The sequence below is a fragment of the Microcebus murinus genome, chromosome 14 (assembly GCF_040939455.1).
Source record: "Microcebus murinus isolate Inina chromosome 14, M.murinus_Inina_mat1.0, whole genome shotgun sequence".
Lineage (NCBI taxonomy): Eukaryota > Metazoa > Chordata > Mammalia > Primates > Cheirogaleidae > Microcebus > Microcebus murinus.
In genome coordinates this window covers 23,782,190-23,809,957 of record NC_134117.1, presented here as the reverse complement: position 1 = coordinate 23,809,957, position 27,768 = coordinate 23,782,190, and the positions used below count along the sequence as shown (strand labels likewise).

General features: G+C 41.1%; 1 protein-coding gene across 1 annotated transcript; it reads left to right on the top strand.

Annotated features, from left to right (window-relative positions):
• The first annotated feature begins 143 nt into the window (after window positions 1–143).
• On the top strand, window positions 144–27,425 carry AS3MT (arsenite methyltransferase). The gene is given in 11 exon segments (XM_076009815.1): window positions 144–3,523; window positions 4,115–4,265; window positions 4,769–4,905; window positions 5,674–5,702; window positions 5,705–5,739; window positions 7,878–7,959; window positions 9,761–9,889; window positions 11,217–11,362; window positions 13,779–13,913; window positions 21,426–21,572; window positions 26,812–27,425. Coding segments are annotated over 10 exon segments (1,308 nt in total). The 5' UTR covers window positions 144–3,167; the 3' UTR covers window positions 21,534–21,572; window positions 26,812–27,425.
• Window positions 27,426–27,768: the final 343 nt, after the last annotated feature.

The following is a 27,768-nucleotide window of genomic DNA, read 5'->3' as shown; positions in this document are numbered from 1 at the left end:
ATTTTTTTTTTTTGAGACAGAGTCTCGCTTGTTGCCCAGGCTAGAGTGAGTCCCGTGGCGTCAGCCTAGCTCACAGCAACCTCAAACTCCTGGGCTCAAGCGATCCTCCTGCCTCAGCCTCCCAAGTAGCTGGGACTATAGGCATGCACCACCATGCCCAGCTAATTTTATATATATATTATTTGGCCAATTAATTTCTTTCTATTTATAGTAGAGACGGGGTCTCGCTCTTGCTCAGGCTGGTTTCGAACTCCTGACCTCGAGCAATCCGCCCGCCTCAGCCTCCCAGAGTGCTAGGATTACAGGCGTGAGCCACCGCGCCCGGCTTATTTTATTTTTTTATTTTATTTTTATTTTTATTTTTTTTTATTCAGGGCTTCCTCTTCTTGGTAATGAGTATATTTTAAAACCCAAGAACCAATGTAATGTTTGATGAACAAGAGAGAGTCATAGAACCCCAGAATATTAGAGTTGTTGGGGCCTTAAAAGTTAACTAAATTTTGGCCCCATGTTTTACAGATGAAAAGACACAGGGAGATGAAATGACTTGCCCAAGTTCACTGAGTTTGTCAGGAGGTCTTTTGACTATTAGTCTAACTCTCTGTTACCTGTTATTTCCCTTATAAATAGAAACAAGAGTGTCACCTGTCATTTCTAACCTTTAACATAATACTAAAAAACTCTTAGAAAAGGAAAGGATCTTGGGAGTAATCAAATCCCTCCATTTACCTCTGCTGCTCCCTGTCTGGTGAGTAATCATTCATCGGCTCTTCTAGCTTCTGCCCGAATGTATCCAATGTTTGGGGAGTCCTTTACTTAGAGATACTGGCCCTTCTGGAAAACCTCCACTTCTTGAAAGATGGTTCTGTATCATCAACCAAAATCTGCCTTTCTGGGACATCTTGGGAGTGTCACACCAGTAGCTTTCAAAGTGGAATGTGTGGCCATATGCACAAGGACCTTCCTTGGAGGTAAGGGAAGAAAACATGTAAATTTCTATGTATGTTTCTTTTTATCTTAGAAAATTAGTTTATGCTAACATTTAAAATATGGCTTGAGGCTGGGCGTGGTGGCTCACGCTTGTAATCCTAGCAATCTGGGAGGCCGAGACGGGTGGATTGCTCTAGGTCAGGAGTTGGAAACCAGCCTGAGCAAGAGTGAGACCCCGTGTCTCTACTATAAATAGAAATAAATTAATTGACCATCTAAAAATATATATACAAAAAATTAGCGGGGCATGGTGGCGCATGCCTGTAGTCCCAGCTACTCGGGAGGCTGAGGCAGTAGGATCACTGGAGCCCAGGAGTTTGAGGTTGCTGTGAGCTAGGCTGATGCCATGGCACTCTAGCCTGGGCAACAAAGTGAGCCTCTGTCTCAAAAAAATAAAAAATAAAATAAAATATGGCTTGATATGAGAACCCTAATTGGTCTATCTAGTATACAGATATATAGTATACCTGTCATTTAGAAGGGGTGAAAGTAAGACAAAAAACAAAAAAACCCCACAATCAGAATGTATAATGGTCACAGCCAAACAGGCCAGCATATCAGATACCATGATGTGGTATCTGTGAGGGAAAAGTGAGAATAACTCAATTTAAGTTGATAGTGGTTTGCTTTATTGCAGCTTATCTGTGTGTGGTTAGGTAGATTGAAGGGTTATCAGGTGAATCTTGTAATTAAACCACAGATTGAAGATAATACAACAAAACAAGCACAAGTGAAAATGATAGAGTCCTTAACTTGCCACTCATCTGCCCCTTTAAATCGCTGCTTTTCTAAAGGAACTCATTTTATGGAAAGACTATTTTGAAAATTAATATTTAGGAGTATTTTCACCATTATATGATTGCCAAAAACAACTAAGTGATATTTATAAAAACACTAAGTTTTACGCACTTAATAGTTGGAAATATTCTAACCTATGAAAATATTCCAACAAAGATTGTTTCCATGGGTTTAATTTGTGGAAAATATAAAAAGACAACACCTTCCTATTAAACAACTAATTGACATCAGGGAAGATGAAAATTTAGTAGCTGGATTTCAACAAAATTTTTGTGTGATTGGCAGATGAGATTGAAAAATGAGTATAATTTAGTGAAGGAGTCCATGTCTTCCATTTAGATATCCTTTCACTTGGATTTCCCTAACTCTTTACCATCCTGATGACTAGAATGCTTGTTACAATCACAAAACAAGATAAGATACACAAATATAATGGTGGAAGTAAAAATTTTAATATGCTTTCTGCAAAATGAAGTGACAATACCTAGAAAACACATATGAATTGACCAAAAATTACTAGAGGTAAAAATTAATTTATCAAAGTTGCTTTTCCTAAATACATGGAAATAGGCAGAGAACAGCCACAAAGTATAACGGTTCGTCTACATGACAGTCTGGGAAAGGTGGTATAGGGAGGGAGAACAGATCCGTGGTTGCCTAAGAGCTGTGGGTGGGAGGAGGAAGGACAAAAGGACAGGAAGACACTTTGGGGCGAGAGACCTGTTTTAGTTTCAATTGAGGTGATATATACGTTTGTCAGAACTCACAGGACTGTACACTAAAGAAAGATAAATTTTACGGAATATATATTATACCTCAATAAACCTGACTTTAAAAACTGGATTGAGAAAAGGTGATTTCATTCCCCAAAAGGGAAAAAAATCATTACATATGTGGGTGTTCACTGAAGGCAGAATACCAGATTATCAATGAAAATCAGTGGAGCAATAAAGGAAGATGCTGCTTAGTAGTAATGTCATCCTCCTGGCTGGAAAGACTCCAGGGCTGCCAGGCTGCCAGCGGGCGCGGCCGGGAGGTCAGGCGTGGGTGCAGCCCGCGGGGCGGGGATCTGCCGGCCGGCCAGCCCGGGGCGGGGCCTGGGGAGCCGGCTGCGGGAGGCCGCGGTCCTGGAGCCCCCAGGCGGAGGAGACAGTGAGTGGGCAGCTCCCAGCCCGGCCCGGCTCCGCGGGCGTCTGCCATCCTCTGAGCTGCGCCACGAGACCTTAGTCCTCCCCGCGGCCCTCGGCCCGCTGCCTGCCCCTTAACCACCTCACTTTCTCGTGGTGCCCCTCCCCGTCCTCCTCTCCATCCTTTCAGCTACCTTTCCCCTCCCGACAGTGGCCGCCCCCCGGGACGCTGAGATCCGGGAGTACGTGCAGATGAGCGCTGTAGGGCCTGGAACGGCGAGGTGCGGCCCAGGCCTAGGGCAGCCCGGCCGGCCCGGGACTCCTGGAGTGGGGACTAGGCAGAGTGTGGCCTTTGAACTTTGGCGGGAACAGAGGTGGGCCAAGTGGGGATGGGGTGAGGATGGGGGCCGGGAGCTGCAGACGCCAGCTGCAGCTCTTTCCCCTTCTCACCTCTCCCTCCACTCTGGGCCGCTGGGTCAGACCTACTACGGGCAGGTGCTGAAGACGTCGGCAGACCTCCAGACCAATGCCTGTGTCACCGCAGCTAGACCGGTCCCCAAGCACATCCGGGAAGCCTTGCAAAATGTACATGAAGAAGTAGCCTTGAGGTAGAGTGCCCTGTCCGGCCCCCAGGAAGACCCCAGACTGCAGCTTTCTGGAAAGACAGTGATGCTAGTCAATAGGGAACTAACCCATCACCACCAGTCCACCCGGCTTGCCTTGTCTATTGTAAAAATCCTGAAGGTCAGCACTGAACATCCTCCTGCTCTATTTAAGAAGCTCCAGTGAGGCCTCTCGTGGTGGCCAGTCCCTGTTTTCTGTGCCCACATATTACCTCCCTAGTTAAATACACCAGAGGACGGAATCTTACATGTCTTCCTCAATAGCTAGCACAGTCCTGGGCCTGAATTAGATGCTAGGCGAATGCCTAAATGTATTCATTGAGCAAATATTTTAGATGGCTTATTTAAGTCTTAGTATCTACCACAGTGCTCAATGCTACTGTGTTAAAGCAGATAGAGTCCTAGCCTTCTCAGGCATCCAGTTTAGTGGTGCAGACTAAACACCTAAAGAGAAATATGAGTGAAAGATGAAAGGAAAGGAGGGAGGTAGGAAGGAAGAAAGGAAAGATGTATAAGGTTTAGTGGTTCCATGTCTTATAGTCCCTGGGGAAAACATATGTGTCTTCCATTTCCCAGGTATTATGGCTGTGGTCTGGTCATCCCTGAGCATCTAGAAAACTGCTGGATTTTGGATCTGGACAGTGGAAGTGGCAGAGATTGCTGTGCGCTTAGTCAGCTGGTTGGTGAGAAGGGACACATCACTGGAATAGACATGACCAAAGATCAGGTGAGGCAATGATTTGGAGGACAAGGAAGAAAAAAATTTCAAAAGCACTTTTTTAGAGATAAAGTTGTTTTCTTTGTGACCCTTCAAAGATAATTTACAAGACTGCTTTATAGCAATGCTCACTTGTGCCACTAGCACTTTGTGTCCTGGAAGCTGAGAACTTTGACAATTAGGGGTTCTTATGGGAGGACACAAAGTCAGAGGCTTGATCTGGTATATGAATATCATGACAGCCAATGGAGTTTGATCTTTTCCTTCCTTCTGCCATCTGTGCTGAATGATTTTTTTATTGAATGAAGTTTGTTTAAGCAAAACACATGTAGCAGGAAGTTTATGTCTCAGGCTGCAGTATCTCCTATGTGTCCACAGGAATCTTGTCTACTTACTCAAAATAATCTGGGAGAAGTAAATTCTGGTAATATTAAATAATAGGAAATTTTTAGGAAAAAAGTAGAATACTTTTTAAAAATTTGATTATCACATCTACATTTTTCTTCCTTTAGGTAGAAGTGGCTAAAAAGTATCTTGACTATCACATGGAAAAATTTGGCTTCCAGGCACCCAATGTGACTTTTATTCATGGCTGCATTGAGAAACTGGGAGAGGCTGTAGTCAAAAATGAGAGTTATGATGTTGTTATGTAGGTCGTTATCCTTACTGCCACAACTATAGTCCATTTCCATTTGAACACACAAATGTCACCACTTTTTGCTGAATTGATTCTCATTTAGGGTATTAAACTAAACTTAGCATGTCTTAATAGAGGGAGGGGGACCTGGTCTGAGCTGCTTGTAGCCCATTGGCAGCAGAACACACTAGGCAAGAGAGAACTTACTTGCAACTTAAAGATAAACCAATGAACCCCAAACACCATCAAGACCACTAAGTCTGCTCCTACCATACACACTGACCTGTTATCTTTAGTAATATTTTCATGGTAAATTATAGGAGTCCATGTTTCTTTTTTTCCTATGAGTTGTTGTGAAATCATGTCCAAGTGACAACCTTAAGAAAGCTGCCTTCGAGGAACTTGGCCTATTTACATGTGGCATAAGAAATGCCTTGTGCAGCAGGAATCTGGTCCCAGGTTTCATCTTGTTGAATGGTGAACATCAGGTCAGAAACAAATAAGAATCATATCTGATATTTTTTTCCTACACATTCAAATTTGCTAATACTTTATAGAGATTCAAAACACTCTGCCTATCTCCTTTATGTTGGGGAAGAGTTGAGTATTGGTAAGAGAGGGGGGAAGCAGGAAGAATCATATAGCTTTGACAAAATGGTATAGCTTTGACAAAAATGGTACAGTTTTAGTCCCTAGAAGCCACCTTTAGGGACTAAAAAGATTTGAACATCTCTGAAATAGTGTGTAGATATGCTTGACATTCCATCTGTTCTTTTTTAGATCAAATTGTGTTATTAACCTTGTGCCTGATAACACGTGCTGCAGGAGGTGTATCAAGTGCTGAAGGTGAGGGGAAAAGTGAGATATCTTTTATCATGGGATCAGGCCTAGTTTGTTTTTTTGAGCCATGATCTCCCCCTATTGCCCCGTATCATCATTGTTCACTGCAACCTCAAACTCCTTAGCTCAAGGGATCCTCCTGCCCCAGCCTCCCAAGTAGCAGGAAGTATAGGTGCTCGCCACCACGTCTGGCTGATGTTTTCTATTTTTGATAGAGATGGGGTCTCGCTCTTGCTCAGGCTGGTCTTGACATCCCAGCCTTAAGCAATTCTCCCACCTGGCCTTCCAAAGTGTTAGGATTATAGACATGAGCCACCATGCTTGGCCAGTCCTGTCCTTTCTTCCTGGAACTGAGAGTTCAAACTCTTTTAGTTTATCCAGAAATTAAAAAGAGATGGCAAAAGGGGGGAGAGGCAGGAATACCCTAGATATGGATTCTTTTCTCTCTCAGCTTATAAAAGGTAATAAATATGAGAGTGACAATTGTCATTGAATATGTTAAGATATTTGCTTTATTGGGTGTTTCTCCTGTTTGCCTCTGTATGTGATCCTAGAATAGCTACTGCAGAGTTGCAGGAACCTTTGGACTGACTACTAAAGGCTGCTATAAATATACTGTCTTCTGTGGCTGGGAGTGGTGGCTCACGCCTATAATCCTAGTACTCCGGAAGGCCTAGGCAGAAGGATCGCTTGAGCTCAGGAGTTCAAGACCAGCTGGAGCAAAAGTGAGACCCCATTTCTACTAAAAATAGAAAAAATTAGCCGGGCACGGTGGTGCGTACCTGTAGTCCCAGCTACTTGGGAGGCTGAGGCAGGAGGATCGCTTGAGCCCAGGAGTTTGAGGTTGCTGTGAGCTAGGCTGTCGCCATTGCACTCTAGCCTGGGCAACAGAGCAAGACACTGTCTTAAAAAAAAAAAAAAAAAGAATATATTCTCTTCTAGCACTTCTAGTTTCTCTGAGTGCTACTTATTTCTTATCTGTCATGATTTCAGATTTTTGGGCAGTTACAGTAGATAGAACTTTTACATTAATTTCCTTTTTTTTTTTTTTTTTTTGAGACAAGGTCTCACTCTGTTGCTTAGCTTGGAGTACAGTGGTATCATCATAGCTCACTGCAGCCTTAAACTCCTGGGCTCAAGTGATTCTCCTGCCTTAGCCTCCAGAGTAGCTGAGACTACAGGTGTGCACCTCCACACCTGGATAATTTTTTTTTTTTTGTAGAGACAGGGTCTCTCTATGTTGCTCAAGCTGGTCTCAAACTCCTGGCCTCAAGTAATCCTTCTGCCTCAGCTTCCCAAAGTACTAGGATTTCAGGTGTGAGCCACTGTGCCCAGCTTTACATTAATTATTTTCTGAAAGGAAAACTTGCAGGAATTCTATAGCCTTTATGTGTATCATGAGATGTGTGTTTTCATGATGGAAGATAGGAGACTTTAGCTGGGCAAGTGGCATGTGTGCCTGTTGTTCCAGCTACTCAGGAGGCAGAGGCAGGAGGATCGCTTGAGCTGAGGAGTTTGCCTCCAGCCTGGGACAAACAAACAAACAATTCTGACATTTTGGCTGTAGTAAAGTTCAAATAAAAATAACTATATAAGAATAATTTAATAATATCCTTGTTAGTATGCCAATTTATAGGACAGTTCACTATCTTTCCCAAGATATAAAAGATAGAAATATTATTATAGAATCTAGTTCTCCAGCCTTTTGAAATTAGCTAAATAAAATTTGAAGTTTCTGATCACTCATTTGCTTTACATTTTAAAGACAGTATTTTTAAAATATGATGTGTTATGAAAGTGAATAACATCACAAAAACTTATATTATTTTTAAGAAGTAAGAGTTTATGAATACTGTTTATATCAACCTGGAAATCCTTTTGGTTCATGTTGGCTAAAAATTTAGGTAGCCTGAGTATCTTTAGTTAGGAGAGAGACATTCTTAGAAAGTGATTTTATTACCTGTCGGATAGGCCATTGGGAAAAAGAAACCTTGGCACTTGGGTATTGATTGTTATTTGTTCACAAAGTGTCAGCTCAAACATTTCTGTTGGTTTTTAAAATTGATTTCGTTTCTTCATCCTTTTCTTTGTAATTTGGGCCAATGTAATCTTTAACCTTGTTGGGACTAACATGGCTGTTTCAGTGTGGTGGGGAGCTATATTTCAGTGACGTCTGTGCTAGCCTTGAATTGCCAGAAGAAATGAGGACACACAAAGTTTTGTGGGGTAGGTGTTCTTTTTGTTTGTTTTGTTTTGTTTTAAGGCAGATGCTTGTTCTCGGGCAGAACTCCATGCTGCTAGTTAGGATGAGGCTATGTGACGTGCCATCACATGGGATTAGGCCAGAAAGTGGAAATGTTCCATGCTTTCTCTGCCACCAAAAGCGGTGTGACCTTGGACGATTTAACGAATCTCTTTGAGTTATTCTTTTCCAAACTGTAAAATGTAAATAATAATACAATTTGTAAAGGGCTGTTATGAAGATTAAATGTGATGATGAATGTGAGAAACAGTTTGAAAACTGTAGTGTGGAAATGAGGGCAACTGTTCCAGAGCTGGTGCTCTCTTAACCCCCTTATGTTCTCATCATTATTGTGTTGTTTATTCCTTCATTGTCATTTAAATGGAGTCTCACGAAGTTAAGGAGATAAATGCATGCTTTTGGTCAGTCTGACTATGAAATCAAAAGTTCTTTTCAGGCCGGGCGCGGTGGCTCACGCCTGTAATCCTAGCTCTCTGGGAGGCCGAGGCGGGCGGATTGCTCAAGGTCAGGAGTTCGAAACCAGCCTGAGCAAGAGCGAGACCCCGTCTCTACTATAAATAGAAAGAAATTAATTGGCCAACTAATATATACAAAAAAAAAAAATTAGCCGGGCATGGTGGCGAATGCCTGTAGTCCCAGCTACTTGGGAGGCTGAGGCAGGAGGATTGCTTGAGCCAGGAGTTTGAGGTTGCTGTGAGCTAGGCTGACGCCACGGCACTCACTCTAGCCTGGGCAACAAAGCGAGACTCTGTCTCAAAAAAAAAAAAAAAAAGTTCTTTTCAAATAATTATGTTAGCTTTTTCTTACTATACAATAATAAGTGGACATTGTTAAAAGTTGGCAAACACACAAAAAAGAAAAAAATTTAAAAAATTACTGAGCTTTCACAGCTTAAACTACCTTCCAAAAAAAAAAAAAAAAATTACTGAGCTGGCCGCAGTGGTGCACATCTGTAGTCCCAGATACTCTGGAGGCTGAGGCGGGAGGATCTCTTGAGCCCAGGAGTTTGAGTCCAGCCTGGGCAACATAGTGAGACCTCATCTCTTAAAAAAATTATACTTAAAATCATATAAAATCCAGTGATAACCTCTTTAATATTTTAGTAAGTATTCTTCTAGTTTATTTTTTTTTCTGTGTATGTGTATAATAAAATTGGGAGCATGCCATATCTAGAACTTAGTATTCTAATTTTATTTAGCCTAAAATTTAAAAAAAACATTTTAAATATGTTTGTATTATATAATTGTGTTGTACAGCAATACCATGCTGCAACCATTTCCCTATTGGTGATCATTTAGGTTGTTTCCCATTTACTGATGTAATAAATAAAACTTCTATGACCATTTTTGTACTTGAAAAAAACTGTGAAATGCCTTAGCAACATTAGTAGTAGTTATTGTTCTGGTAGCAGATCATTAGATTAATCTGGAACTAAGAGGCAATGTTATAATTTCTCTTTTATACTATTTTATTCACAAACATAGCACTTTTCAGAAAGTAACCTAATATATACATGAATATTATGATCATAGCTGGGTAGAACCAACGCATTAGTAACTGTCCTGTGAATGGTAACCAGACGCCATTAGCCAGCATACCCAGGCTTAGCCTTGCCTTTCTAGACCTCAGATCAGCTTCTGTTTGTAGGATTGATGTTTTAACTAATACCATGTCCTAATCAATGATATAGAAGAATAATTCTCTTAATGCTGTATTAAGTATTGATTGGCCTGTGGTTTTTTTTTTTGTTTGTTTTTTTCTTAGGTGAGTGCCTGGGTGGTGCTTTGTACTGGAAGGATCTTGCTATCCTTGCCCAAAAAATTGGGTTCTGCCCTCCACGTTTGGTCACTGCTGATCTCATTACAGTACAAAACAAGGAACTAGAAAGAGTTATTTATTTATTTATTTTTTGAGACAGAGTCTCGCTTTGTTGCACAGGCTAGATGAGTGCCGTAGCATCAGCCTAGCTCACAGCAACCTCAAACTCCTGGGCTCAAGCAATCCTCCTGCCTCAGCCTCCCGAGTAGCTGGGACTACAAGCATGCGCCGCCATGCCCGGCTAATTTTTTTCTATATATATTAGTTGGCTAATTAATTTATTTCTATTTATAGTAGAGACGGGGTCTCACTCTTGCTCAGGCTGGTTTCGAACTCCTGACCTCAAGCAATTTGCCCGCCTTGGCCTCCCAGAGTGCTAGGATTACAGGCGTGAGCCATCGCACCTGGTCTAGAAAGAGTTATTGGTAAGAAACAGCAGCAGGGACTATGATAAATGCAACTGAATGGTTCAGATTTGGTGATTAGCACATGTCTTTTGAGTGAGTCTCATTTAGGGAGACTTTGTGTCACCTTGTGATATCCATGTTGTCTCCTATATAATGGTAACCCCTCAAAAGTTTGGTATTTAAGGCCGGGCGCAGTGGCTCACACCTGTAATCTTAGCACTCTGGGAGGCCAAGGCGGGTGGATCATTTGAGCTGAGGAGTTCAAGACCAGCCTGAGCAAGAGCAAGACCCCGTTTCTACTAAAAAATAGCAAGAAATTAGCTGGACAACTGAAAATATATAGAAAAAATTAGCCGGGTATGGTGACGCATGCCTGTAGTCCCAGCTATTTGGGAGGCTGAGGCAGTAAGATAGCTTGAGCCCACGAGTTTGAGGTTGCTGTGAGCTAGGCTGATGCCAAGGCACTCTAGCCCAGGCAAAAGAGTGAGACTGTGTCTCAAAAAAAAAGTTTTGGCCAGGCGTGGTGGCTCACGCCTGTAATCCTGGCACTCTGGGAGGCCGAAGTGGGCGGATCACTTGAGGTCAGGAGTTCGAAACCAGCCTGAGTGAGAACCCATCTCTACCAAAAATAGAAAGAAATTAATTGACCACCTAAAAATATATATACAAAAAATTAGCCAGGCATGGTGGCACATGCCTGTAGTTCCAGCTACTCGGGAGGCTGAGGCAGAACGATTGCTCGAGCCCAGGAGATTGAGGTTGCTGTGATCTAGGCTGACATCACGGCACTCACTCTAGTGAGACTCTGTCTCAAAAAAAAAAAAGTTTGGTATTTAATAAAGCATTTTGAAGTCATTCAGTAAATAGAGGGAGTGCCCAGAAAAATAACTGCAAAAAAGAAAATCATCTTTATAATATATTTACTCCTCAGCTTCTGAGCAAACCAATAGCTGTTGTTGGATCACTGGAGATGAACCATGAGTAAATTCTGTTTTTAGGTGACTGTCGTTTTGTTTCTGCAACATTTCGCCTCTTCAAATGCCCTAAGACAGGACCATCCAAAAGATGCCAGGTTATTTACAACTGAGGAATCACAGGACACGAAAAGGTCCTAACATTTGATGCAAATTTTACATTTAAGGTAAATAAAAATTTCCATGACTTCTGGCATCTTTCTGCTCTTGCTATTGCTTCAGGTACCTTCTCTTGGCCTTGCATTGCTTCTCACTTTGCTGGTGTTACTTTGATTGTATGTATTTTAAGTGGTGTAAAAAGGCATTTTTCCCCAATTATTTATTATAAAACTATTTTTGAATATAGAAAAATTAATAATATTACAGTGAATACCCACATACCGATTATCTATTTCAGCAGTTGAGAACATTTTTCCATATTTCCTTTTATCTTTGTGTGCTTGTAATTGCTGAACCATTGAAAATAACTTCCATATATTATGACATTTTAACCTTAAATATTTTAGCATGCATCTCCTATGAATGAAATATTCTCCTATATAACCACAAGACCATTGTCACACCTAAGAAATCTTTTTATGAGAAGCCTCATTCAGACACTGGATTATAGAGAAGTGAGATGGGAAAGAATAAGAGTACTGCATAACAGTATTTTATTGTTTAATTGTATCAAGGAATTAAGAAATTTTAGTGTTTGATGATAACACTAGTTGGTATTTTTACTACTGTGCATGTTAAGTATTGTTTTGTCGGCTGGGTGCAGTGGCTCATGCCTGTAATCCCAGCACTTGAGAGGCCTAGGAAGATTGCTTGAGGCCAGGAGTTTGAGACCAGCCTGGGCAAAATAGTGACCGGTGTCTATAAAACCCCGTGTTTTATAGACCCCGTGTCTATAAAAGATAGAAAAATTAGTCAGGTGTGGTGGTGTGCACTTTTATTCCCAGCTACTCAGGAGGCTGAGGCAGGAAGATCACTTGAGCCCAGGAGTTTGAGGTTGCGTAAGCTGTGTTGCATCACTGCACTCGAGCCTGGGCCACAGAATGAGATCCTGTCTCTAAAAAAAAATTGTTTTGTCAAAATGGAAAAGTAAGGCCAAGCATGGTGTCTCACACCCCAGTACTTTGGGAGGCTGAGGTGGGAGGATCCCTTGAGGCCAGGAGTTTGAGACCAGCCTGGGCAATGTATCGAGACCCCATCTTTACAAAAGAGAAAAAGATTAGCCAAGCATGGTGGTGCATACTTGTAGTCCCTGGTACTCAAGAGGCTGAGGCAGGAAGATCACTTGAACTCAGGAATTCGAGGTTGCAGTCAGCTATGGTTGGGCCACTGTACTCTAGCCTAAGTGACAGAGTGAGATGCTGTCTTTAAAAAAAAAAGGAAAAGTACAGGCTTTGGATTAGATACCTGGGTTCAAATTCTGGCTCTGTTATTTATTACTTGTGTAAACTTGAATAAATCATCAAAATTCTGTATCTTTTTTCTTTTTCTTTTTTAAATTAGAAATGGGTCTCACTCTTGCTCATGCTGGTCTTGAACTCTAAGCTCAAGGGATCCTCCCACCTTGGCCTTCCAGAGTGCTAGGATTACAGACCTGAGCCACCACACCTCACCTCTGTTCTAGCTTTTGTGAAACATTTAATAGATTATCAGAAACTATAGTTACCATACTGATCTCTCGAACACTAGGTTTTATTTCTTCTATAAAACTGTATGTTTGTACCCATTTGTCAACTTCTCTTTATCCTCCTGCCCCCTACCTTCTGGCCTCTGATAACCACAAATCTACTCTCTATCTTCATGAGATTCACTTTTTAAGCTCCCACATATGAGTGAGAATGTGCAATATTTGTCTTTCTGTGCTTAGCTTATTTCTCTTAACACAATGACCGCTAGTTCGATCCATCTTGCTGTAAATGACAGGATTTTCTTCTTTTTTAAGGCTGAATAGTATTCCATTGTGTTTATACACTACATTTTCTTTATCATTCATTTTTTGATGGACACTTAGATTGACTCCATATCTTGGCTATTGTGAATAGAGCTGCAGTAAATATGGGGTTGCAGATATCACTTTGACATGCCGACTTCATTTTCTTTGGGTATATACCCAGTAGTAGGATTGCTGGGTCATATGGTAGTTTTATTTTTTAGTTTTTGAGGAATCTCCCTACTGTTTTCCATAATGGTATACTAATTTACATTCCCACCAACAGTAAACAAGGGTTCCCTTTTCTCTACATCCTTACCAGCACTTATCTTTGGTCTGAAGCCCTCATGTAGTGATGAATAAGGTGGAGCTCAGAATGCAGTGGTTTCTGTATCTATCTCTGAGGAGAGACTTGACACTGAAGCAATGAGTGTCCATTTTTAGCATCATCAACAAAGAAAGACTGATTAGGACACTGGTCACTTCCATCTGGAAATAAACATGAAACTAACGGAGTTTGAACATGAGAGAATACCGTGTCAGAAGATATGGTCTTTTATCCTGAAATGCCACTCATTAGTAACCTTACGGGCATTTTTCTTCTCTTGAGACTAAAGTGGCATCTCTTAGTATGTATTTTGCATGCTACCCTTTAGGAAGGTGAAATTGTTGAAGTGGGTGAAGAGACAGCAGCTATCTTGAAGAATTCACGATTTGCTCAAGATTTTCTGATCAGACCAATTGGGGAGAAGTTGCCTACATCTGGAGGCTGTTCTGCTTCAGAATCAAAGGTTCGTTTTGCTCTCTGGACCTCAGAGAACCATTTCAAAAAATCATCATGCTTGCCACAGTCTACTACTAAATCAGGAAACAAATCATTATTTTTTACAATTGGCTACTATAACTTATTTCTAGCATATTTGTATCTTTAAAATGGGCATCTGTAAAATGATTTGAACAAATTTCATAACTTCACTTTTTTAATCCTGACAGTAGGTCAGAGATTCCTAACTTGATGTATCCATGAATGGACTTCAGGGCACTCATGAACCCCTTAAAATTATATACATGCATGTGTATTTTCTTGGGAGATGACCTACTACTTTTCTTTTTTTTTTTTGAGACAGAGTCTCACTCTGTTGCCTGGGCTAGATTGCTGTGGTGTCAGCCTAGCTCCCAGCAACCTCAAACTCCTGGGCTAAAACGATCCTCCTGCCTCAGCCTCCTGAGTAGCTGGGACTACAGGCACGTACCATCACGCCTGGCTAATTTTTTTCTATATATTTTTAGTTGTCCAGCTAATTTCTTTCTGTTTTTTTGGTAGAGACAGGGTCTTGCTCTTGCTCAGGCTGGTCTCGAACTCCTGAGCTCAAACCATCATCCCTCCTTGGCCTCCCAGAGTGCTAGGATTGCAGGTGTGAGCCACCTCGCTCGGCCTGGGCATTATTTTTTTTTAAAAACTTTTCTTGTCTGATGGGCAGACAATAATTTGTTTTATTTTGCATAGATTGAACTTTTCAGCATATTTACTGACCATTTATATTTCATCCATGGTGAACTTTTTATATAATTCCTTTAAATATTTTATATTACAGTGTGTATTAGCCTTTAAAAAAATTGTTCTATAAGAGATTGTCTATCTGGGCATGGTGGCTTGTGGCTGTAATCCAAGCTACTCTGGAGGCTGAGGTGGGAGGATCGCCTGAGACTAGGCCCAGCCTGGCCCATATAGCAAAGCCACCGTGCCTCAAAAAGAAAAAAGAGAGATTAGAGAGATTGTCTGTCATGTGTTACAAATATTTTTTCTCAGCATATCATTGTATGTTTTGAATTCTGTTTTTACCCTAAATAGATCTTTTCAATTTTTGTGTAGTCATTTATGGAACCAAAAAGAAACCAATTCTTTATGGTTTCTGCCTTTGATTTCATGATTAGAAAGACATGAACATTATTAATTGACCTATATTTTCTTCTAGTACTTTTTAAAAATTGAGATAAAATTGAGATAACACCAAATTAGCCATTTAAACTATTTTAAAGTATTTGATTCAGTGGCTTTTAGTACATTCACAAGATTGTGCAACTATAGCCATTATCTAATTCCAGAACATTTTTATCACCTGGAAAAGAAATCTCATACCTGTTAAGCAGGTCATTCCCCAGTCCTCCTCTCCCTAGTCCTGGAAACCACCATTCTGCTTGCATTTTTCCTGTGTAATTTTGACTATACTAAGTACCTCATGTAGGTGGAATCATACAGTATTTGTCTTTTTGTCTCCCATGCAAGTACTAACCAGGCTCAACCTTGCTTAGCTTCTGAGATCAGATAAGATCAGGGACAGTCAGGGTGGTCTGGCCATAGACAGTACTTATCTTTTTGTGAGTGACTTAATTCACTTAGCTTAATGCCCTCAAGGTTTCATCCATGTTGCAGCATATATCAGAATTGCCTTCCTTTTCTAAAGCTGTATAATATTCCTCTTCTAGTACTTTTATAGCTTTGTTTTTCATATTAACATTTTTAATCCATCTGGAATTTATGTTAGCATAACTATTGAGGTAGGTAGGAGTGTAACTATTTTTTCCAAATGTTAACTAGTTCAAGTCTTCCTATTTCATTTATTTAGTAATGATCATTTCTCCACTGTATTGAAATGCTAATTTTTATCATATCTTAATTTGTTTTTAAATATTTAATTTTTTTTTTTTTTTTTTTTTTTGAGACAGAGTCTCACTTTTTGTTGCCCTGGCTAGAGTGAGTGCCGTGGCGTCAGCCTAGCTCACAGCAACCTCAAACTCCTGGGCTCAAGAATCCTTCTGCCTCAGCCTCCTGAGTAGCTGGGACTACAGGCATGCACCACCATGCCCGGCTAATTTTTTGTATATATATTTTTAGTTGGTCAATTAATTTCTTTCTATTTTTAGTAGAGACGGGGTCTCGCTCAGGATGGTTTCGAACTCCCAACCTCGAGCAATCCGCCCGCCTCGGCCTCCCAGAGTGCTAGGATTACAGGCGTGAGCCACCGCGCCCGGCCTAATTTTTAATTATTATGGATACATAATAGTTGCATATATTTATGAGACACATGATGTTTTGATACAGGAATACAATGTATAATAATTAAATCAGGGTAATTGGGGTATCTACCATGTCAAGCATTTGTTATTTCTTTGTGTTAGGAACATTCTAGTTCCACTAGTGTATGTGCTGCCAGAGTGGGCCCGATATCCTAATTTCTTAAATATATATTTGGACCAGTATTCTGTCTTTTAAGATTATATTTTGAAATATTTTAGACTCATATTGAGAATTATTCTACTAACTATATATTGGTGTAGCACTTTCTAAAGTATTTCATCACAATTTATCTCTTATAACCTCTAACAACCACCTTATGAAGAAGAAAGATGGATGATTTTGACAGGTATTAGGATCCCTCTCTTTCTCCTTTCTCTTTCGTGTATTTTTACTTTTCCCCTATTCATGCTATCACAATTATTTTACTAAGCCATACCTAATATTATAACATCGTATTGTTTAGAACCGGGTTAGTGATGGGTTTCAAAACTCTTGGCTGATAGAACTTCTCCTGACATTCACCAAAATCATGAGTGATGCAGCTCAAGGCACTGAATGTTGGAAGCCCCAGGAAATAAGATACTGATATTGCCGTAGCAGGATGGTGGCACAGAGTGGGGTTTACGTGCACAGGCCTTGGAGGCAGAAAGACTAAGTTCAGATCCGGGCTTTGCCACATAGGTGTGATTTTAGGTAAGTTATCTAACCTCCCTAGACCACAGTTTCCTCACGTGTAATGGGGAAATAATGATCACTTTTTTCGCCTCAGGTTGTGAGGATCAATTGAAAGGATATATGCGAAATGCTTAGCCCAATGCCTGGCATATAACACACACCCATAAAATAGAAGCAGTTCTAATTATGGATTTATATGTATTAAGATTCCAGGTCTTTCGGGGCTGTATTCTAAATGTTTGAGTTCTCACCAGGATTCTTTTATCATTCTTCCATGTGCCCTTTTCACCTGGTCTCAAAAATTCTGTAATTCTTCTCTGTGAGTTTTTGCTATTTGAGCTTGCATTTTGTAGGAATTTTGGATTCACTGAGTGTACATCAATACACAAGTAACTCTTGTGCCTTTTTCTTCTTCCTTTGTTACCTTGTAAACAGTCTTTAAGAGTAAAGCTTATGGCCGGGCGCGGTGGCTCATGCCTGTAATCCTAGCACTCTGGGAGGCTGAGGCGGGCAGATTGCTCAAGGTCAGGAGTTCAAAACCAGCCTGAGCAAGAGCGAGACCCTGTCTCTACTAAAAATAGAAAGAAATTAATTGGCCAACTAATATATATATAGAAAAAATTAGCCAGGCATGGTGGCGCATGCCTGTAGTCCCAGCTACTCGGGAGGCTGAGGTAGGAGGATTGCTTGAGCCCAGGAGTTTGAGGTTGCTGTGAGCTAGGCTGACGCCACGGCACTTACTCTAGCCTGGGCAACAAAGTGAGACTCTGTCTCAAAAAAAAAAAAAAAAAAAAAGAGTAAAGCTTATTTAGAGATCACTCAAAAAATGGCAAATTTGTAGTTAGGGAAGGTTAATTGAACCCAAAAGACAAGAGTCCTGGAGCCAAAAAACCTAGAACTGATATTACCAGCACGAGTCTAGCCCAAGCTAAGTATAGAAGCCACCACTTACAGAGCTGAAGAATGATTTACTTCCTTTGCTTTATTAAATTCTTGAGCACTCTATTGTTAGTTACTCTTCTGTTTTTCTAGAACAGAAGAAGGTGATATTTTTTTTTTTTTTTTTTTTGAGACAGAGTCTCACTTTGTTGTCCAGGCTAGAGTGAGTGCCGTGGCGTCAGCCTAGCTCACAGCAACCTCAAACTCCTGGGCTTGAGTGATCCTTCTGCCTCAGCCTCCCGAGTAGCTGGGACTACAGGCATGCGCCACCATGCCCGGCTAATTTTTTTTTTTTATATATATATCAGTTGGCCAATTAATTTCTTTCTATTTATAGTAGAGACGGGGTCTCGCTCTTGCTCAGGCTGGTTTTGAACTCCTGACCTTGAGCAATCCGCCCGCCTCGGCCTCCCAAGAGCTAGGATTACAGGTGTGAGCCACAGCGCCCGGCCAGAAGGTGATATTTTGAAAAGTAGAGAGATTTGACTTTGGACTGTTCAGTTCATTAATTGGTATTTTGAAACTCTTGGGGGAGTTCATTGATAACCAAACCTTGCTGGTCAGAATCAGAGTTTATTTTGAAGTGTTTTCATCATTCTAATTCTCCTGTAACCTGATTTCCTGAATAGTGGTCATAAAATAAAAGCTGTCAGAAGAATACAGTTAAAGTAAGGGGAGTCTTTCTTCCGGCCACAACATTTTCAGTGTATCTGGCTGTAATAAAAGTAGTTAACTGAGTTTGCTTTTGCAGAAGACTGTTTTCTCCCAGTGGAGCTCTCCTTGTTCTCCCTCCTAATGTGTACGCAGCATGTACATGAGGGTTCTTGACCTCAGAACATGAATTGTAACATTCTACGAATTTGAACTGGTTTATTCCAACCTAAGGTCTTTTTTTTTTTTTTTCTGGCTGATTTCTTCCAGACTGCAGATGTGCCAGTGTTTTCAAATCAGTCCCAAGTTTTTGAAATGGGAATAATTGGCACTGAAGGAAGATTTAAAAAGTGAAACAGCTGTGTGACCTAGGAATATAACCTTGTGCCCTTGGGGGAAGGCTCAAGGGGGAGGACATTTTTATCATTTTTACAAAAGACGTTCGTCATAAACCCTGGAGTACAGATAGTGTGTGCAGGTGGCATGCAGGATAGTGTATGTGCGTAGGTCCTCTATCAGTGGCCTCGGCAGAGGGAAGAAAGGCGCTGCTTCATACTAAAGATGAACTCAAGGCTATTTTTTTTTTTTTTTTTTTTTTTTTTTTATTTTTTTTTTTTTTAGACTAGTCAAGTGCAGTAGTGAGGAGGGGGGAAAGTAGTAGAACAAGGAGTTCAATCTGTAACTGACTGTGAACAATCACGTGAGATAACTCACTACCTTCGGACCAGCCTCAAGGCTATTTTTGAGAGCATTTTTTCTTTTCTTCTCCTTTTTATTTTATATTTATTTATTTATTTTGAGTCATCGTAGCTCACTGCAACCTCAAACTCCTGGCCTCAAGTGATCCTCCCGCCTCAGCCTCTCAAGTGTCTGGAACTACTGCTGCACGCCAGCACATCTGGCTAATTTTTCTATTTTTTGGAGAGATGGGGTCTCGCTGTGTTGCTCAGGCTGGTCTCAAAACTGCTGGCCTCAAGCGATCCTCCCACCTCAGCCTCCCAAAGTGCTGTGATTATAGGCATGAGCCATACCATGCCAGCCCTCTTTTCTTCTTTTTAATCATGAAAAGCAAAGTATAGTTTGCTATTAAAAGAATTATATGATTCAAACACTGTAGCATCTGAGTGATGCAAATGGGATTACAGCTACGGACTGCCTTGCTTGAGTTAATAGTAAGCAGTAATTAACAATAACATTGACACCAATAGCAATAATACAGAGGAAAACGCTTTTATTGAACTGCGAATGTGTTCAAAGTACCATGTCATTTACTACTCACAATAACCCTCATTATCCTCATTTTACTATGGAGAAACTGAGGCTCAGAAAGATCAGTTTACTAATGCAAGGTCACACAGCTAGAAAGTGGTGACTTTGAACCCATGTCTGATTCAGAAGTGACACTCTAAGCCAGTGTGCTGTACTGCCTCTCTGTATTTATACTTTTCACAGAATCACAGGATGTTGGTGCAGGAAAGAACTGCTTATCCAAGCATTTCTCCTTTTTACTTCCTTCAAGTCTGGAGATCTTTAGGACTAGGAGACTGTTTGGAAGTGATATCGCTATAAAACACTGAATGGGAGGAAGGGCATGGAAAATCCTTTTTCTGGGTGAAAAATAGGAGAGGCTAACTCTTCCAACCAGGAGTTCCAATATACTGAGAGGTAGAAATACGATGGAAGTGAAGGCCTGACAGCAGCACCCAGCATGGTTGGCCTCCTTCCAGCCTGGGGACCCCTTGCTGTAACAGATGCTAGTCTGCCCGGAGCCAGGCCACCTGTTCATTTTAGAAAGGTGCAAACTGAGGGCCAGAGAGGCCAAGGCCACCAGCAAGTCAGTCACTTCAGTAAAGGGAAGAGTCCACAAGACTGTCAGTTTCATGAATGTAGAGTCTGTGCCTGTCTTGTGTACCTTTCTTTTTGCAGTGACCAGCAATAAGTAGTAAGGCTATAAATTTTTTTTTTTTTTTTTTTTTGAGACAGAGTCTCACTCTGTTGCCTGGGCTAGAGTGCCATGGCATTAGCCTAGCTCACAGCAACCTCAAACTCCTGGGCTCAAGCAATCCTTCTGCCTCAGCCTCCTGAGTAGCTGGGACTTGTACAGGCATGTGCCACCATGCCCGGCTAATTTTTTTCTGTATATATTTTTAGTTATCTAGATAATTTCTTTCTATTTTTAGTAGAGACAAGGTCTTGCTCTTGCTCGGGGTGGTCTTTTTTTTTAAATTTTTATTTATTTTTAATTTTTTCAGTATATCTCAGAGTGGTCTTGAACTCCTGACCTCAAGCATTCCTCCTGCCTTGGCCTCCCAGAGTGCTAGGGTTACAGGCATGAGCCACCTGTAAATTTATGGTTAAGGAATTTATTATTTAAAGTGGTGTGTTCATGCTTGTGATTTCCTATCTTTGTGCCTATTTTTTCTCTGGTTCCACTGGTGCTGCTCTTAGAGGTATCTCATTTGGGGGTGAAAATAAAGACTATAGCCGTGTCTTTTCAAAACTCCACTTAATCTTGGCAATCTCATTGGAACACCAACAATTGCTAATCATGGCCCTGTATTTGGGACTTACTTTCTTGTCTTGTATACATGTTTCTGGGCATCAGAGTAAGGCAAGGGAAGAAATTTTGGCATTTCAGTATCTCAGTTCCAAAGGGGTAAAAGGTATGTACAAATGGGAAGCCTACACAACAAAACCAGTTGAGCAGAATCAACTCTCCTGGTCCAATAAGGACCATCTTTGAGACACTTTAAATGAAGTTTACCTCAAAAGTAGTAATAACTTGATTAGAAGCTTCAGGAAGACAGTGCCTTTATAGCAGAATGACCAGGACTCCATGGAATTGTAAAATTTTATCTCCCTTCTATGTAAATCAACCTAAATCAAACAGAAATATTAGTGTTTGGGCACATCAAAACACCTTTAACTTGTCCTTTCACTTTGGTTTGCCTTTTGACAGGATATAATCACAGATCCATTTAAGCTTGCAGAAGATTCTGACAATATGAAGTCCAGATGTACCCCTGATGTTGCTGGAGGCTGCTGTGGCACAAAGAAATGCTGCTAAAGCTACAGCCAACTAAGGGACCACAGTAATGGGCAAGAGGTGAAGGAATGATTTGCATATGTTTTTTAACCTGCTTTTCCCCACAAAAAATAATAAATGGCAAAAAGTCACCATATTCTAGATCACTGATAAAAATAAATGAATTAATTTTAGGAAGTATTAATTAAAGGTTTACAGCAAATCACTTAAAGACTAGTTAAGCAGGCCGGGCATGGTGGCTCACACCTGTAATCCTAGCACTCTGAGAAGCCGAGGTAGGAGGATTGCTTGAGCCCAGGAGTTTGAGACCAGCCTGAGCAAGAGCGAGAACTCGTCTCTAAAAAAAAAAAAAAAAAAGACTAGTTAAGCAGATTTTTTCTATTTCTTAACTAATTCATAGTTCTGGTGCCATTTAGTGGTTAGAAATGGAACTGAGATGAGAAACTATCTTAAGGCTTGGCCAAGGGACAAGAAAGACTTCAGAAACGACAGTTGGCAGAGGGTCTCAGGAAAAACTTCTTTCTGGCCGGGCGTGGTGGCTCACGCCTGTAATCCTAGCACTTTGGGAGGCCGAGACGGGCGGATTGCTCAAGGTCAGGAGTTAGAAACCAGCCTGAGTGAGACCCCGTCTCTACCAAAAAAAAAATAGAAAGAAATTAATTGGCCAACTAAAAATATATAAAAAAAAAATTAAAAAAAAAAACAACAAACTTCTTTCTGACTTTCTGCATGGTACCTTTTCCAATTTTCACTATGTTTGCTCCTTAAACAAGGCTCCTCCTGAAGTCATGTTAATCATACCAAAAGATTGCCAAGTCAAATTTGGTAAGAGAGCTCCATGAAGTAACTGTCTTTTTTTTTTTTTCCCCTAGTCAAGTGAAGCAGTCAAAGTGGGCAACTTTTATTTATTTATTAGACAGTCTCACTCTGTTGCCTGGGGTAGAGTGCAGTGGTATCATCATAGTTCACTGCAACCTCAAACTCCTGGGCTTAAGCAATCCTTCTGCCTCAGCCTCCCAAGTAGCTGGGACTACAGCCATGTGCCACCATGCCCGGCTAATTTTTTCTATTTTTAGTAGAATGGGATCTTGCTCTAGCTGAAGCTGGTCTCCAACTCCTGAGCTCAAGCAATCCTCCTGCCTAGGCCTCCCAAGAGTGCTAGGATTACAGGTGTGAGCCACTGCGTCCAGCCCATTTAACATATATAGAATGGGAAAAAAAAAAGAAAAAAGAAGAAAGCTGTTTAAAATGGAGAAATTCTCAAATTTCTGACCTGGTTCAGCTATGGACCATGACTTAACTATTGCAGAGAGAGGAAAAGACTAGGTAGTGGGTTTTTTTTTTTTCTTTTTTTGAGACATAGTCTCACTCTGTTGCCCAGGCTAGAATGCGGTGGCGTCAGCCTAGCTCACAGCAACCTCAAAGTTCTGGGCTCAAGCAATCCTTCTGCCTCAACCTCCTGAGTAGCTGGGACCACAGGCATGCGCCACCATGCCTGGCTAATTTTTTCTCTATATTTTAGTTGGCCAATTAATTTCTTTCTATTTCTATTTTTCGTGGAGACGGAGTCTTGCTCTTGCTCAGGCTAGTTTTGAACTCCTGACCTTGAGCAATCCTCCCGCCTTGGCCTCCCAGAGTGCTAGGATTACAGGTGTGAGCCACCACACCCAGCTTGGGTAGTGTTTTTTAAGCACTGTTCATCTCTGTGACCTTGATTTTAAAGAGTGCTTTTTCTGGCCGGGCGCGGTGGCTCACGCCTGTAATCCTAGCACTCTGGGAGGCCAAGGCGGGTGGATTGCTCGAGATCAGGAGTTCGAAAACAGCCTGAGCAAGAGTGAGACCCCGTCTCTACTATAAATAGAAAGAAATTGGCCAACTAATTTATATAGAAAAAATTAGCCGGGCATGGTGGTGCATGCCTGTAGTCCCAGCTACTCGGGAGGCTGAGGCAGGAGGATTGCTTGAGCCCAGGAGTTTGAGGTTGCTGTGAGCTAGGCTGACGTCACGGCACTCACTCTAGCCTGGGCAACAAAGTGAGACTCTGTCTCAAAAAAAAAAAAATAGAGTTCTGTATCTGATGTTAGAATGGTACACTGGGATTAAGCATATTTTGCTATTCATGAGCACACCATGTCTGTGCTACAGGGGAAATAGTTAAAATATGTTCTGGTTATTTGGTTTATTAGCCTTTTCTAAATTTAGAGGGAGGTGGTATTAGCCTTTTACTTGTCATTCTGAATGAACTTTCATTTTTCCAGAAAGATGTTGAGTGATGAGATTAAGCTGGAGTACGAAAATTCACATTCTTTTCCTAAGAATAACATAACTTTATACAATATAGTCCAACAAAAGTATGTATCTTAAGAATTGTATTTGACTTAGAATTAGAAAAAAGTACGTAGTAGATAATATAAAATTAAAGTAGATGGGCCGGGTGCGGTGGCTCACGCCTATAATCCTAGCTCTCTGGGAGGCTGAGGCAGGTGGATTGCTTGAGGTCAGGAGTTCGAAACCAGCCTTAGCAAGGGTGAGACCCCCGTCTCTACTATAAATAGAAAGAAATTAATTGGCCCATTAATATATATAGAAAAAGTTAACCAGGTATGGTGGCACATGCCTGTATAGTCCCAGCTACTCGGGAGGCTGAGGCAGGAGGATCACTTGAGCCCAGGAGTTTGAGGTTGCTGTGAGCTAGGCTGATGCCGTGGCACTCACTCTAGCCTGGGCAACAAAGCGAGACTCTATCAATGAACGAATGATTGAATGAATGAATGTATTTTACCCAGCTAAAGATCAGTGCTGCTTTTGATGCCAGAGCATGGTTTAAGGAAGCTGCCTGTAGCTCTTTTGACAGCAGGTGACTTTCCCCCCAACATTTTATTAAGATATTTTGCAAATATACAGAAAATAAAGAATTGTATCAACTATCCATATACTCACCATATAGATTATATAATCATTAATCTTTTGTGATTTTTTATACATTTTAACTTTATACTTATTAACAGTAGAGCCACAGAAACAGGGGCCTCATTCTTCCTTAGCCACAAACTCTTTTCAAAAGATACTGAATTTAAAGAGTATAAGAAAATTGCAAAGTTGTGGAAACAACCCAAGTGCCCATCAATACATGAATAGATTAATAAAATGTGGTATATGTATACCATGGAGTACTATTCAGCTTTAAGAAACAAAGGTGATATAGCACCTCTTGTATTTTCCTGGATAGAGTTGGAACCCATTCTACTAAGTGAAGTATCCCAAGAATGGAAAAACAAGCACCAAATGTACTCACCAGCAAACTGGTATTAACTGATCAACACCTATAGGAATAGCATTTATTAGGTGTCGGGCAGGTGGGAGGGGGAGGAGGGGTGAGTATATACATACATAATGGGTGAGATGTGCACCGTCTAGGGGATGGTCATGCTTGAAGCTCTGACTCGAGGGTGGTGGGGGTGCATGGGCAATGTATGTAACCATAACATTTGTACCCCCATAATATGCTGAAAAAAAAAAAACATCACAGGCTGGGCGCAGTGGCTCATGCCTGTAATCCTAGCACTCTGGGAGGCCAAGGTGGGTGGATCGCTCAAGATCAGGAGTTCAAAACCAGCCTGAGCAAGAGCAAGACCCCCGTCTCTACTATAAATAGAAAGAAATTAATTGGCCAATTAATATATATAAAAAAATTAGCTGGGCATGGTGGCGCATGCCTGTAGTCCCAGCTACTCAGGAGGCTGAGGCAGTAGGATTCCTTGGGCCCAGGAGTTTGAGGTTGCTGTGAGCTAGGCTGATGCCACGGCACTCACTCTAGCCTGGGCAACAAAGTGAGACTCTGTCTCAAAAAAACCAAACAAACAAAAATCACATTTATATACTATAAAAAAAAAGTAGTGTAAGGAGCAGATTTAATTTTAACTTGGAGAGGCCCAGCAGTAGCCCAAACAGGCCCCTACCCTCACCTCCAGCCATGCATAGCTGAAAAGGGCATGGCTTTGTGCCAACACAGCCCCAGTCCCTGTCCCTCTATTGATTCTTGGCTTTTCCTTGCATGGTTCAAAGAAGCAGCCAAGGTAGTCACTACTTCTGCCATGTTAGGATGGGAATTCTACTAAGTGAGTCTGACAAGAAACATGAACCTAGCCATCCTTTCTTTCATTTATTCACTAAATAGTAAATACCTATTGTGTACCCGGGACTGCCATAGGCCCTGGTTGCTAAAATGGAATATAATAAACTTCATGGACTAGTGGGACAGAAACAGTTGAGTATATTTGCTAGACTTTGTTGGCACTTGTCCTAACTTCTCCAATTTGCCAAGTTTCTTCAACCACACACCACAATTTGGACCCAAACAAAGGTTCTTTTGTAGACACTGCCCTAAGAGTCAGTAGAGGGAGATCTCACTAGATTAAAATGAACTCTTTTGCAAATATGAAGCTGGAATTATACAATCCTAGTAATAACCTATGACTCGAGCTTTCATGCTTCATTCCAGTCTGTTCAACTGCTGATTCTGCAATTCCTGTAAGCACAACTCCCACTGAGGTTAATGGGAGTGTTATGCTAATGTAAGTTTTGTACTTATTCTTCTCCTACTGAGTGACCCTTGCTTGTCTTGGACTCACAACCATCCCAATCCCCTTCCCCAATGGGAGCATGGTAGTCTTTCTTTTCATGTTGCATGGCCATGCTGCACTGATGTGCTCCAAGTGAGGGGAAAATCAATTTGGACCAAAAATGTTCTGCCCTAATACTACTCCACTGCCTCATATAGTAACACATTGCCTCATGTACATTGTCCAGAAGCCAGAGAGAGTAAAAATGTACAATGGTAAGTCAATGTTCTAGGCATACCAAGAGCCAGACTTGGGTCTGCTAACTTTTAAAAAAATTTTTCAAGAGATGGAGCCTTGCTTGTTGTGCAGGCTGGCCTCGAGCTCCTGGGCTCAAGGGATCCTCCCATCTTAGCCTCCTGAGTAGCTGGGACTACAGGTACACCCCACTATGCTTGGCTCTAATGTTTTTAACTAGACCTAAAGCCATTAGCCTTCTCAATGGTGGAACAAAGGTGATGCAGAGACAGAAAGCAGGTGTTCTTTCTAGATCTGGCTCTGCTGCTGAACTAGTTATTTGGCCACAGGAACAACATTTGTCTGCTTTGGGATTCACATTCCCCCTCTGTCAAATGAAGGTGTTCATTTGACGACCGTAAGTCTCTTCCAGGTTTAGAAACAGATTTATGGGTCCAGATTCTGTAGAGGTCACAGTGTTTCTAAAATTTTGTGAATTACAGCCAAAGAAACTGTCAAGAGAGCAAACAGACAACCTACAGAATGGGAGAAAATTTTCGCAAGCTACGCATCCGATAAAGGGCTGATAACTAGAATTTATTTAAAACTCTGGAAAATCAGCAAGGAAAAATCAAACAACCCTATCAAAAAGTGGGCAAAGGACATGAACAGAAAATTTTCAAAAGAAGACAGAATAATGGCCAACAAACATGAAAAAAATGCTCAACATCTCTAATCATCAGGAAATGCAAATCAAAACTGCAATGAGATATCACTTATCTCCAGTAAGAATGGCCTTTATCAAAAAGTCCCCAAACAATAAATGCTGGCATGGATGTGTAGAGATAGGAACACTCCTACACTGCTGGTGGGACTGCAAACTAGTTCAACCTCTGTGGAAAGCAATATGGAAATACCTTAAAGCGATACAAGTAGATCTACCATTTGATCCAGCAATTCCACTACTGGGCATCTACCCAAAAGATCAAAAGTCACTTTATGAAAAAGATACCTGCACTTGAATGTTTATAGCAGCACAATTCACAATTGCAAAGTTGTGGAAACAACCCAAGTGCCCATCAATACATGAGTGGATTAATAAAATGTGATATATGTATACCATGGAGTACTATTCAGCTTTAAGAAACAATGGTGATATAGCACATCTTGTATTTTCCTGGATAGAGCTGGAACCCATCCTACTCAGTGAAGTATCTCAAGAATGGAAAAACAAGCACCACATGTACTCACCAGCAAATTGGTATTAATGGATCAACACCTAAGTGGACATAAAGGAATAACATTTATCAGGTGTTGGACAGGTGGGAGGAGGGGATGGGTATATACAAACATAATGAGTGAGATGTGCAATGTTTGGGGGATGGTCATGTTTGAAGCTCTGACTTGAGGGGGTAGCGGGGGAGGGGCAATATATGTAACCTTAACATTTGTACTCCCAT